Source organism: Phyllobates terribilis, unplaced genomic scaffold (genome assembly GCF_046119375.1).
Source record: "Phyllobates terribilis strain yellow unplaced genomic scaffold, ASM4611937v1 Scaffold_5__5_contigs__length_657084704, whole genome shotgun sequence".
NCBI classification, from domain to species: Eukaryota; Metazoa; Chordata; class Amphibia; order Anura; family Dendrobatidae; genus Phyllobates; species Phyllobates terribilis.
In genome coordinates this window covers 157,627,475-157,640,901 of record NW_027362765.1, presented here as the reverse complement: position 1 = coordinate 157,640,901, position 13,427 = coordinate 157,627,475, and the positions used below count along the sequence as shown (strand labels likewise).

At 41.9% G+C, this 13,427-nt stretch overlaps 1 protein-coding gene across 1 annotated transcript in view; it reads left to right on the top strand.

The window, feature by feature from the left end:
- The window catches only part of LOC141271497 (NXPE family member 1-like), a 132,788-nt gene that overhangs the window by 50,820 nt on the left and 68,541 nt on the right, over positions 1-13,427 (top strand). Inside the window, exons 3-4 of the mRNA XM_073681561.1 lie at positions 10,690-10,751; positions 12,638-12,643. Coding sequence (XP_073537662.1) covers positions 10,690-10,751; positions 12,638-12,643 — 68 coding nt within the window. The remainder of the gene's footprint in view (positions 1-10,689; positions 10,752-12,637; positions 12,644-13,427) is intronic.

Here is a 13,427-nt window from a genome sequence, read left to right as displayed (position 1 = left end):
TGACACCGCAAGAAAGGACCTGGAAACCATCTGCAGTGACTTTGAAGACTTAGGCAAGAAAGTGAAAGAATTGGGAGCGCAGGTGGTCTTCTCATCCATCCTCCCAGTGGATGGACATGGAACAATGAGGTGGAATAAGATTCTACAGGTGAACAACTGGCTACGTCGATGGTGCCGTCAACAAGGATTTGGATTTCTGGATCACGGAATGAATTACCTATACGATGGACTACTTGCTAGAGATGGGGTGCACCTTACGAAGACTGGAAAACATGTATTTGGAAGTCGCCTTGCTACACTCATCAGAAGAGCTTTAAACTAGAACAATGTGGGAAGGGAAGCAAAAGGCCAGAAAAAGCCTTACAGCTGACAAATACTATTGAGATCTCTGCTACTGGAAGTGGAAAGGAAGAACAAAGACAAAACAATTTAAATAATAAAAATATGGGAGGAAGAGAAACCAATCACAAACTAAAATGTTTTTATACAAATGCACAAAGCATGGGCAACAAACAAGGAGAATTGGAACTACTAACGCAGGAAAAGAAATATGATGTCATTGGAATCACTGAAACTTGGTGGGACGATACACATGATTGGAATAAAAGGGTAAAAGGATACAACTTATTTGCAAGAAACAGACTTGATAAATGAGGAGGAGGTGTTGCATTGTATGTTAGAAAAGCGTATATCTGCACAGAGATTGAAGCTTCAGAGACTGGGAGTTCTGTGGAAACTGTTTGGGTAAGAATACAAGGAGAGAACAACGGAAAGGACACCATTGTAGGCATTTACTACAGGCCACCTGGGCAAGCTGAAGATATGGATGAACTCTTTATGTATCAAATGACCAAGTTCTCCAAAAAATATGACGTAGTGGTCATGGGAGATTTCAACTATCCAGACATTTGTTGGGAATCTCTCTCAAGTAAAACTAACAGGTCAAGCAAATTCTTATCCTCTCTTGCTGACAACTTTATCTTCCAAAAGGTAGGGGAGAAAACAAGGAGATCTGCTACTTTGGATCTAATCCTTATAAACAGGGAGGAAATGGTTGAGGAGGTAAAGGTGGCTGGGACCCTAGGAGGCAGCGATCATGCTATTATAGAATTTTGGATAACTAGAGGAGGAAGACATGCGAAGACTCAAACTTCAAGGTTAGATTTTAGAAAGGCAGATTTTAAGAGACTCAGAAAGAGAATAGGAGGGATCCAATGGCTGGATGTCCTTAAGGACAAAAATGTCCAGGAAGGATGGGAAATTTTTAAAAATGAGATTCTCAAAGCACAATCGTTAATAATCCCGAAAAGTAGGAAGAATGGGAAGCATTTAAGGAAACCAGGATGGATGAACACAGAACTTAAACACATGCTAAAAAGAAAGAAAGAAATGTTTATTAAATGGAAAGAGGGAGGCATATCTAAAGAAGATTATAATGCAGTATGCAGATCCTGCAGGGCAAGTATCAGGTTAGCTAAAGCTGACAATGAATTAAGGCTTGCAAGAGATGTCAAAAGCAATAAAAAAGGATTTTGGGGGTATGTCAAAAGTAAAAGAAAAGTCAAAGATGCTATAGGATTTTTACAGGATGAAAATGGAGAAATGGTAAGAGAGGATGTTGAGAAGGCCGAACTTTTTAATTCCTATTTTGCATCTGTTTTCTCTCAGAAAGAAAATGTAACATCAACTGATCTTCACTGTCCTTTTAAAGGAATAGAGGAATCCAAGTTATCTGTAAACAGAAAGATTGTGAGGGAATATTTAGCTAACATAAATGAGTTCAAGTCTCCAGGTCCAGATGAATTACACCCCAGAGTACTGAAGGAGATCGTAGAAGAAATTTTAGAACCACTCTCCATAATCTTTGAAAATTCTTGGAGAACAGGAGAAGTCCCAGAAGACTGGAGAAGAGCAAGGGAACTATAGGCCGGTGAGTCTGACTTCTATACCAGGAAAGATCTTTGAACAAATTATTAAACAACATGTATGTAAGTACATGGATAAGAATGAAGTGATTAACCAGAGTCAGTATGGGTTTGTAACTAACAAGTCATGTCAGACTAACTTAATTTCCTTCTATGACAGAATCACTGACTGGGTGGATCAGGGAAATGCTGTAGATATAGTATATCTTGACTTCAGCAAAGCATTTGACAAAGTATCTCACACCATCCTTATTGAAAAAATGACCAAGTATGCAATGGACCAGGCAACTGTTAGGTGGATTCATAACTGGCTTAGTGATCGGACTCAAAGGGTGGTTGTAAATGGCTTCACATCCAGCTGGATGAATGTCTCAAGTGGGGTACCACAGGGCTCCGTCCTGGGACCTGTATTGTTCAACATCTTTATCAATGATTTAGATGAAGGAATTGAAGGTAAACTGATTAAATTTGCTGATGACACAAAGCTAGGAGGGATAGCTAATACTAGAGAAGAGAGAGAGAGGATTCAAAAAGACCTAAATAAACTGGAGCAATGGGCAGCAACCAACAGAATGGTTTTTAACAGGGAAAAATGCAAAGTACTACATCTGGGCAATAAAAATGAAAAAAGCATATACAGAATGGGAGGAATAGAGCTAAGCAACAGTACATGTGAAAAAGACTTAGGTATACTAATAGATCATAGACTGAACATGAGTCAACAGTGTGATGCAGCAGCAAAAAAGGCAAATACAATTCTGGGATGTATTAACAGGAGCATACAGTCTAGATCACGTGAAGTCATTATCGGTCTTTACTCCTCTTTGGTCAGACCTCATCTGGAATACTGTGTACAGTTTTGGGCACCACATTTTAAAAAAGACATAGAAAAACTGGAGCAAGTTCAGAGAAGAGCGACCAGAATGGTGACTGGTCTGCAAACCATGTCCTATGAGGAATGGTTGCAGGATTTGGGAATGTTTAGCTTGCAAAAAAGAAGACTGAGAGGAGACTTAATAGCTGTCTACAAATATGTCAAGGGCTGTCACATTGTAGAAGGATCATCTTTATTCTCATTTGCACAAGGAAAGACTAGAAGCAATGGGATGAAACTAAATGGGAGGAGACACAGATTAGATATTAGAAAAAACTTTTTGACAGTTAGGGTGATTAATGAGTGGAACAGGCTGCCACGAGAGGTGGTGAGTTCCCCTTCAATGGACGTCTTCAAACAGAGGCTGGACAGACATCTGTCTGAGATGATCTAGTGAATCCTGCTTTGAGCAGGGGGTTGGACCAGATGACCCAGGAGGTCCCTTCCAACTCTACCATTCTATGATTCTAGGATCTGAAAAGGAAGAATGGCAGAGGATCCGCAAATCCAGGTGTGAAAAAACTTGTTGAATCATTCCCAAGAAGACTCATGGCTGTACTAGCTCAAAAGGACTTAAATATGAGTGTCTGAGCGAAGAGTCTGAATACTTAGTTATGACCGTGTGATATTTCAGTTTTTCTTTTTTAATAAATTTGCAAAAATTTCTACATTTCTGTTTTTTTTCAGTCAAGATGGGGTGCAGAGTGTACTTTAATGAGAAAAAAAATGAACGTTTTAGAATTTACCAAATGGCTGCAATGAAACAAAGAGTGAAAAAATGGGGTTTGAATACTTTCCGTACCCACTGTACTTTGTCCCTCTTTCTAGTCTTCAAAAGTTGGGAGGTGCGGATTCCAGCAGGGCTGTTGTTAGGGCTTTGAGTTGTTCTTTCAATTTCTGTAGCTCTGTCTGCGGACGGTTCCCGCTTTTGGCAATTGGTGCTGCCCCTCCATTCTCCAACTTCAACCTGGTTAGAAACTGTGTTAGCTCCTGGAGGAACATCCCCGTGACGTCTTCAGCTTCTTTCTCCCCCAGCTCATCCATTTTTGCATTAATGGCAGCTAACAGTTGCCTACGGTTGTGTGCTTTAGAAATCTGTTCTTCTGACATCTTTATATGTTTTGCTACTGTTCTCAATTCCTCACAAGTTAATTAAAGAAGCAGCTCACTAATTCTGTCTATTTGTATTTCCACATCCATTGCTGCTAGTGACTTTTCTTTAGGGTTGGTCTTATTTAACTGTTGTAGCAGAGTTGAGTTGAGGTGCTGTGCTGCTGTGTTTTTCCAGACACTTTTCCTCTTCTACCTCTACACAATAATTCCCGCTCAGGACTCCCCGTACGGGCCACCAATGTTACACGCACGCCGCTAGGTTCAGATAGGGCGAGACGGGTTTCATGAATTCGTTGGAATCCTGGGGGAACAGTTACCCAGGGTGACCATAGGCTGCAGCTTCTCTCAGGCACACAATAGATTCAATTGCTGACTAGACACATCTGACAAGAGTTTTCATAAACAGTTGAACAGTTGAGTTTAATCAAGTACGGCCAGTACCATTTAACTCTTTGAAGCAACAGGCTTCACCACAGTACAGTCTATTAAAGCAGGCACAATAACATCAGTCTCTTTAGTAGCATAATTCAGCACAGATTAGATCTCTTTTCAGCACACTTCTATGCATACACAACCACAGGCTTTTCTTTCACAAGGACACAATAGTACACAGCATTCTTTATTCTGCATGGAGATGGAGGAAGGGAGGGTTTGATGAGGGAGATGATCCCTGTGACATAATTCCTTCCAGTCCTTATCTTCCTGCCCAATAATACTCTGCACTGTTAGTTCACGGAGTTTATCTGACCTATGTTTACTTTCTCTCCTGATCAGAATCCTGTTCAGTTGTCTTCTGTCAGTTCCAGATAACACACCACCTTTCTCTTCGGCTTCAGCCAGACTACAATAACAAGTTCCCCACAATCTCCCTTGGGCTCTGCTACACACTCCCTGTCTCCGGTGACTGTGTTTTTACTCTTGTAGTTGCTGGATGCTTTTGAAGCAACAGCACTACTTCTGCATGTCACATATAGATATATATATATATTCTTTTATATAAACTCTATATACACAAGTATATACAGTTGTGGACACAGAGAGAAAAGTGCCCCTGAGCAAGAAAGGGCCCTTTGCTGCTTTGGAGGTGGAGGGGTCTCTTGAGCTCCTATGATATGTCCGAATATATGTATATATATATATATATATATATATATATACCGTTGTGCTTAAAAGTTTACATACCCCGGCAGAATTTTTCCTTTCTTCGGCTTGTTTCAGAGAATATGAATGATAACAAAAAAACTTTTTCTCCACTCATGGTTATTGGTTGGGTGAAGCCATTTATTGTCAAACTACTGTGTTTTCTCTTTTTAAATCTTAATGATAACCAAAAACATCCAAATGACCCTGATCAAAAGTTCACATGCCCCAATTCTTAATAGCGTGTATTGCTCCCTCTAACATCAATGACCGCTTGAAGTCTTTTGTGGTAGTTGTGGATGAGGTTCTTTCTTTTCTCAGATGGTAAAGCTGCCCATACTTTTTTGGCAAAAAGCCTCCAGTTCCTGTAAATTCCTGGGCTGTCTAGCATGAACTGCGTGCTTGAGATCTCCCCAGAGTGGCTCAATGATATTGAGATCAGGAAACTGAGCTGGCCACTTTAGAACCTTCACTTTGTTCTGCTGTAGCCAATGATAGGTCGGCTTGGCCTTGTGTTTTGGATCATTGTCATGTTGGAACGTCCAAGTATGTCCCATGCGCAGCTTTCAGGCTGATGAGTGCAAATTTGCCTCCAGTATTTGCTGATAACATGCTGCGTTCATCTTTCCTTCAACTTTTACCATGGTATGTAAACTTGTGAGCACAACTGTATATATGTATATAAATATACACTGCTCAAAAAAATAAAGGGAACGCTCAAATAACACATCCTAGATCTGAATGAATGAAATATTCTCATTGAATACTTTGTTCTGTACAAAGTTGAATGTGCTGACAACAAAATCACATAAAAATCGTCAATGGAAATCAAATTTATAAACCAATGGAGGCCTGGATTTGGAGTCACCCCCAAAATTAAAGTGGAAAAACACACTACAGACTGATCCAACTTTGATGTAATGTCCTTAAAACAGGTCAAAATGAGCTCAGTATTGTGTGTGGCCTCCATGTGCCAGTATGACCTGCCTACAACGCCTGGGCATGCTCCTGATGAGTTTGCAGATGGTCTCCTGTGGGATCTCCTCCCAGACCTGGACTACAGCATCCGCCAACTCCTGGACAGTCTATGGTGCAACGTAATGTTGGTGGATGGAGCGAGACATGATGTCCTAGATGTGCTCAATCGGATTCAGGTCTGGGGAAAGGACAGGGCAGTCCATAGCTTCAATGCCTTCTTCTTGCAGGAACTGCTGACACACTCCAGCCACATGAGGTCTGGCATTGTCCTGCATTAGGAGGAACCCAGGGCCAACCGCACCAGCATATGGTCTCACAAGGGGTCTGAGGATCTCATCTCAGTACCTAATGGCAGTCAGGCTACCTCTGGCGAGCACATGGAGGGCTGTGCGGCCCTCCAAAGAAATGCCACCCCACACCATTACTCACTCACTGCCCAACCGGTCATGCTGAAGGATGTTGCAGACAGCAAATCGCTCTCCACAGCGTCTCCAGACTCTGTCACGTCTGTCACATGTGCTCAGTGTAAACCTGCTTTTATCTATGAAGAGCACAGGGCGCCAGTGGCGACTTTGCCAATCCTGGTGTTCTGTGGCAAATGCCAAGTGTCCTGCACGGTGTTGGGCTGTGAGCACAACCCCCATCTGTGGACGTAGGGCCCTCATTCCACCTTCATGGAGTCGGTTTCTAACCGTTTGTGCAGACACATGCATATTTGTGGCCTGCTGGAGGTCATTTTGCAGGGCTCTGGCAGTGCTCCTCCTGTTCCTCCTTGCACAAAGGCGGAGTTAGCAGTCCTGCTTTTGGGTTGTTGCCCTCCTACGGCCCTCTCCATGTCTCCTGGTGTACTGGCCTGTCTCCTAGTAGTGCCTCCAGCCTCTGGATGCTGACAGACACACCAAACCTTCTTGCCACAGCTCGCATTGATGTGCCATCCTGGATGAGCTGCAGTACCTGATCAACTTCTGTGGGTTGTAGAGTCCGTCTCATGCTACCACGAGTGTGAAAGAACAACCAACATTCAAAAGTGACCAAAACATCAGCCAGAAAGCATTGGTACTGAGATGTGGTCTGTGACCGCACCTGCAGAACCACTCCTTTATTGAGTGTGTCTTGATAATTGCCAATAATTTACATCTATTGTCTATTCCATTGGCACAACAGCATGTCAAATTGATAGTCAATTAGTGTTGCTTCCCTAAGTGGACAGTTTGATTTCACAGAAGTTTGATTTACTTGGAGTTATATTCTGCTGTTTAAGTGTTCCCTTTATTTTTTTTGAGCAGTGTAAATATGCATGTATGTACAGTACAGACCAAAAGTTTGGACACACCTTCTCATTTAAAGATTTTTCTGTATTTTCATGACTATGAAAATTGTACATTTACACTGAAGGCATCAAAACTATGAATTAACACATGTGGAATTATATACTTAACAAAAAAGTGTGAAACAACTGAAAATATGTTTTATATTCTAGGTTGTTCAAAGTAGCCACCTTTTGCTTTGATGACTGCTTTGCACACTCTTGGCATTCTCTTGATGAGCTTCAAGAGGTAGTCACTGGAAATGGTCTTCCAACAATCTTGAAGGAGTTCCCAGAGATGCTTAGCACTTGTTGGCCCTTTTGCCTTCACTCTGCAGTCCAGCTCACCCCAAACCATCTCGATTGGGTTCAGGTCTGGTGACTGTGGAGGCCAGGTCATCTGGCGTAGCACCCCATCACTCTCCTTCTTGGTCAAATAGCCCTTACACAGCCTGGAGGTGTGTTTGGGGTCATTGTCCTCTTGAAAAATCAATGAGAGTCCAACTAAACGCAAACTGGATGGAATAGCATGCCGATGCAAGATGCTGTGGTAGCCATGCTGGTTCAATATGCCTTCAATTTTGAGTAAATCCCCAGCAAAGCACCCCCACACCATCACACCTCCTCCTCCATGCTTCACAGTGGGAACCAGTCATGTAGAGCCCATCCGTTCACCTTTTCTGCGTTGCACAAAGACATGGTGGTTGGAACCAAAGATCTCAAATTTGGACTCATCAGACCAAAGCACAGATTTCCACTGGTCTAATGTCCATTCCTTGTGTTCTTTAGCCCAAACAAGTCTCTTCTGCTTGTTGCCTGTCCTTAGCAGTGGTTTCCTAGCAGCTATTTTACCATGAAGGGCTGCTGCACAAAGTCTCCTCTTAACAGTTGTTGTAGAGATGTGTCTGCTGCTAGAACTCTGTGTGGCATTGACCTGGTCTCTAATCTGAGCTGCTGTTAACCTGCGATTTCTGAGGCTGGTGACTCAGATAAACTTACCCTCAGAAGCAGAGGTGACTCTTGGTCTTCCTTTCCTGGGGCGGTCCTCATGTGAGCCAGTTTCTTTTTAGCGCTTGATGGTTTTTGCAACTGCACTTGGGGACACTTTCAAAGTTTGCCCAATTTTTCGGACTGACTGACCTTCATTTCTTAAAGTAATGATGGCCACTCGTTTTTCTTTACTTAACTGCTTTTTTCTTTCCATAATACAAATTCGAACAGTCTATTCAGTAGGACTATCAGCTGTGTATCCACCAACCTTCTGCACAACACAACTGATGGTCCCAACCCCATTTATAAGGCAAGAAATCCCACTTATTAAACCTGACAGGGCACACCTGTGAAGTGAAAACCATTACTGGTGACTACCTCTTGAAGCTCATCAAGAGAATGCCAAGAGTGTGCAAAGCAGTCATCAAAGCAAAAGGTGGCTACTTTGAAGAACCTAGAATATAAGACATATTTTCAGTTGTTTCACACTTTTTTGTTAACTATATAATTCCACATGGGTTAATTCATAGTTTTGATGCCTTCAGTGTGAATGTACAATTTTCATAGTCAGAAAAATACAGAAAAATCTTTAAATGAGAAGGTGTGTCCAAACTTTTGGTCTGTACTGTATATATATATATACATATATATATATACATATATATATGTACAGTGGTGGCCAAAAGTATTGGCACCCCTGCAATTCTGTCAGATAATACTCAGTTTCTTCCTGAAAATGATTGCAATCACAAATTCTTTTATTATCTTCATTTAATTTGCTTGCAAGGAAAAAACACAAAAGAGAATGAAGCAAAAATCAAATAATTGATAATTTCACACAAAACTCCAAAAATGGGTCAGACAAAAGTATTGGCACCCTCAGCCTAATACTTGGTTGCACAACCTTTAGCCAAAATAACTGCGAACAACCGCTTCCGGTAACCATCAATGAGTTCTTACAATGCTCTGCTGGAATTGCAGACCATTCTTCTTTGGCAAACTGCTCCAGGTCCCTGATATTTGAAGGGTGCCTTCTCCAAATTGCCATTTTGAGATCTCTCCACAGGTGTTCTATGGGATTCAGGTCTCGACTCATTGCTGGCCACCTTAGAAGTCTCCAGTGCTTTCTCTCAAACCATTTTATAGTGCTTTTGGAAGTGTGTTTTGGGTCATTGTCCTGCTGGAAGACCCATGACCTCTGAGGGAGACCCAGCTTTCTCACACTGGGCCCCACATTGTGCTGCAAAATTTGTTGGTAGTCTTCAGACTTCATAATGTCATGCACACGGTCAAGCAGTCCAGTGCCAGAGGCAGCAAAACAACCCCAAAACATCAGGAAACCTCCGCCATGTTTGACTGTAGGGACCGTGTTCTTTTCTTTGAATGCCTCTTTTTTTTTCCTGTACACTCTATGTTGATGCTTTTTCCCAAAAAGCTCTACTTTTGTCTCATCTGACCAGAGAACATTCTTCCAAAACGTTTTAGGCTTTCTCAGGTAAGTTTTGGCAAACTCCAGCCTGGCTTTTTTATGTCTCGGGGTAAGAAGTGGGGTCTTCCTGGGTATCCTACCATACAGTCCCTTTTCATTCAGACACCGACGGATAGTACGGGTTGACACTGTGTACCCTCGGACTGCAGGGCAGCTTGAACTTGTTTGGATGTTAGTCGAGGTTCTTTATCCACCATCCGCACAATCTTGCATTGAAATCTCTCGGCAATTTTTCTTTTCCGTCCACATCTAGGGAGGTTAGCCACAGTGCCATGGGCTTTAAACTTCTTGATGACACTGCCCACGGAAGACACAGGAACATTCAGGTCTTTGGAGATGGACTTGTAGCCTTGAGATTGCTCATGCTTCCTCACAATTTGGTTTCTCAAGTCCTCAGACAGTTCTTTGGTCTTCTTTGTTTTCTCCATGCTCAATGTGGTACACACAAGGACACAGGACAGAGGTTGAGTCAACTTTAATCCATGTTAACTGGCTGCAAGTGTGATTTAGTTATTGCCAACACCTGTTAGGTGCCACAGGTAAGTTACAGGTGCTGTTAATTACACGAATTAGAGAAGCATCACATGATTTTTCAAACAGTGCCAATACTTTTGTCCACCCCCTTTTTTAGGTTTGGTGTGGAATTATATCCAATTTGGCTTTAGAACAATTCTTTTTGTGTTTTTTCATTGAAGACAAATTAAATGAAGATAATAATACCAAAGAATTTGTGATTGCAATCATTTTCAGGAAGAAACTGAGTATTATCTGACAGAATTGAATGGGTGCCAATACTTTTGGCCACCACTGTATATATACTCAGTATGTGTGATACATAAATAATTTAATAATTTGATTTTTACTTTTTTCTTAGGGAAAATGTCGCTATTAATGTTCAAGGAAATTTTGATTACATCAATGTATCCACATGTGCAGGTACAATCTCTCTAATATTCTGTCTAGCTGTGATCAAAACTACTGGAAGTGTCTCAATTACTCTTGTTTTTTTGTAATATAATGCATTAAAAACCTTTGGTTAATGGGTTAATATTACCAGGGGAAGCAACTGAACATAATTTGCTCTATGGTGACCCCTCCACGGTATATGGATTACGTGGAACCCATTCAAATGAATTAGTGATCATGTAATGCATGATTGGGCTCAGTCTTCCAAAATGCTTAGCTCCTGTTTGCTGCGGCAGTCTATGTAGGTAATAGAGGGTCAAGTCAAGCAATGTAATGTATTTACTGTATTTTTTGGACTAAAACACATTTTTTAAAAAGAAAGTCATAGTCCGGAGGCAGCTTCCTTTGATTGGGAAGAATGCTGATATAGTCCTTCCCATCACACTGAGAAAACTATGAAGTGTCAGAGTTCTCTCTCTTCTAGCCTAACACTGATAAATCAGATCAGTGCAAGGCAGGAGAGAAAACTACCAGGACCTGTACATCGTTAAGCCTGTATGGAAGCTGCAGGTCCTGACTATCCAAATTACCTTTGAAGTCATGTGATCAGTCAAATGCCTGGAAGGAACTTTAGAATGTGGTAGTGTATAAGGACTGGGTGGGTGTTGATGTAGCTGTTCTGTGTGTGTTATGATGTAATGTGCTGCGTGTGTATTTGTTATAGCTGTGCTGCGTATTGCTGTAGCTGTGCTGTTTGTGTTTTGATATAGCTGTGCTGTGTGTGTTGTTGTTACTGTGCTGTGTGTGTTATAGTTGTGCTGCATGAGTGTGTGTGTGTGTCTATTGATGTACCTGTGCTGTGAATTTATGTAGCTATGCTATGTGTGTTGATATAACTGAGTTGTGTTTGCACATGTAGCACAATGATGTGTGCACACATGAAGCAGATTTGTGTGTGTATCAATGTAACGTGGCGCAGGGCGGTTGCTGTGGGGGGTCCTGGCTGGGTGTATGGACTTGCTACGCCCTTGCAGGTCGCATGATGCCGGTGACTACGGCTGCCCAGGATCAGATGTTGAAAAGTTCAATGAGGGAATCATAGAATGTTAGAGTTGGAGGGGATCTCCAGGGTCATCTGGTCCAACTCCCTGCTAAATGCAAGATTCACTAAACCATCTCAGACAGATGTCTATCCAGCCTTTGTTTGAAGACTTCCATTGAAGAACTCACCACCTCTTATGGCAGCATGTTCCACTTGTTAATTACCCTCACTGTCAAAATGTTTTTTCTAATATCTAATCTGTATCTTCTCCCATTCAGTTTCATCCCATTGCTTCTAGTCTTTCTTTGTGCAAATGAGAATAAAGCTGATCCCTTCACAGCATACATGTCAAACACTGGCCCGCGGGACAAATCTGGATTACAGGGTGGTTTTATTTGGCCCTCAACACCAAAACCACCACCCCTATGTGGGCCCATTATTCTGTATGGAGGACTATGTGGGGCCCACCATTATTTATGGAAGACTACGTGGGGCCCATAATTTTGTATACTGGTTGGCCTGCGACTTTGTCCAAGTTTTTCATTTTGGCCCTCTGTGTATTTGAGTTTGACATCCCTGCTCTACAGCGTGACAGCCCTTGAGATATTTGTAGACAGCTATTAAGTCTCCTCTCAGTCTTCTCTTTTCCAATCTAAACTTTCCCAAATACTCTCTAACCATTCCTCATAGGACATTGTTTGGAGACCGGTCACCATTTTGGTCGCTCTTCTCTGAACTTGCTTCAGTTTCTTCATGTCTTTTTTAAGATGTGGAGCCCAGAATTGGACACAGTATTCCAGATGAGGTCTGACCAAAGAGGAGTAGAGGGGGATAATTGCTTCACGTGATCTAGCCTGTATGCTTCTGTTAAAAGAATTGTGTTTGCCTTTTTTGATGCTGCATGAAACTGTTGACTCATGTTCAGTCTGTGATCTATTAGTATACTCAAGTCTTTTTCACATGTGCTGTTGCTTAGCCATATTTCTCCCATTCTGTATATGCTTTTTTCATTTTTTCTTGCCCAGATGTAGGACTTTGCATTTCTCCTTGTTAAAAACCTTTCTGGTAGTTGCTGTCCACAGTTCCAGTTTGTTTAGATCTTTTTGAATCTTCTCTCTCTCTTCTCTAGTATTAGCTATCCCTCCTAGCTTTGTGTCATCAGCAAATTTAATCAGTTTATCCTCAATTCCTTCATCTAAATCATTGATAAAGATGTTGAACAACACAGGGCCCATGACAGAGCATTGTGGTACCCCACTTGAGACATTCTTCCAACTGGATGAGCAACCATTTATGACCACTCTTTGGGTCCGATCACTATGCCAGTTATGAATCCACCTAACAGTTGTCTTGTCCATTCAATTGTTGGTTTCCGCTCCTCACACTCTACTGAAACTGCCCTCACTAAAGTCTCTAATGACCTACTAACATCTAATGGTCACTACTCCCTGCTGTTTCTCCTGGATCTCTCTGTCACTTTTCACACTGTGGATCACCAGCTCCTCCTCACTATGTTCCGCTCTATAGGCCTCAAGGACACCGCTCTCTACTGGTTCTCCTCCTATCTTTCTGACCCTCCTTCATGGTATCTTTTGCCTGCTCTTCTTCCTCTAATCTTCCCCTTACTATCGGGGTTCCACAAGGATCAGTCCTAGGTCCCCTCC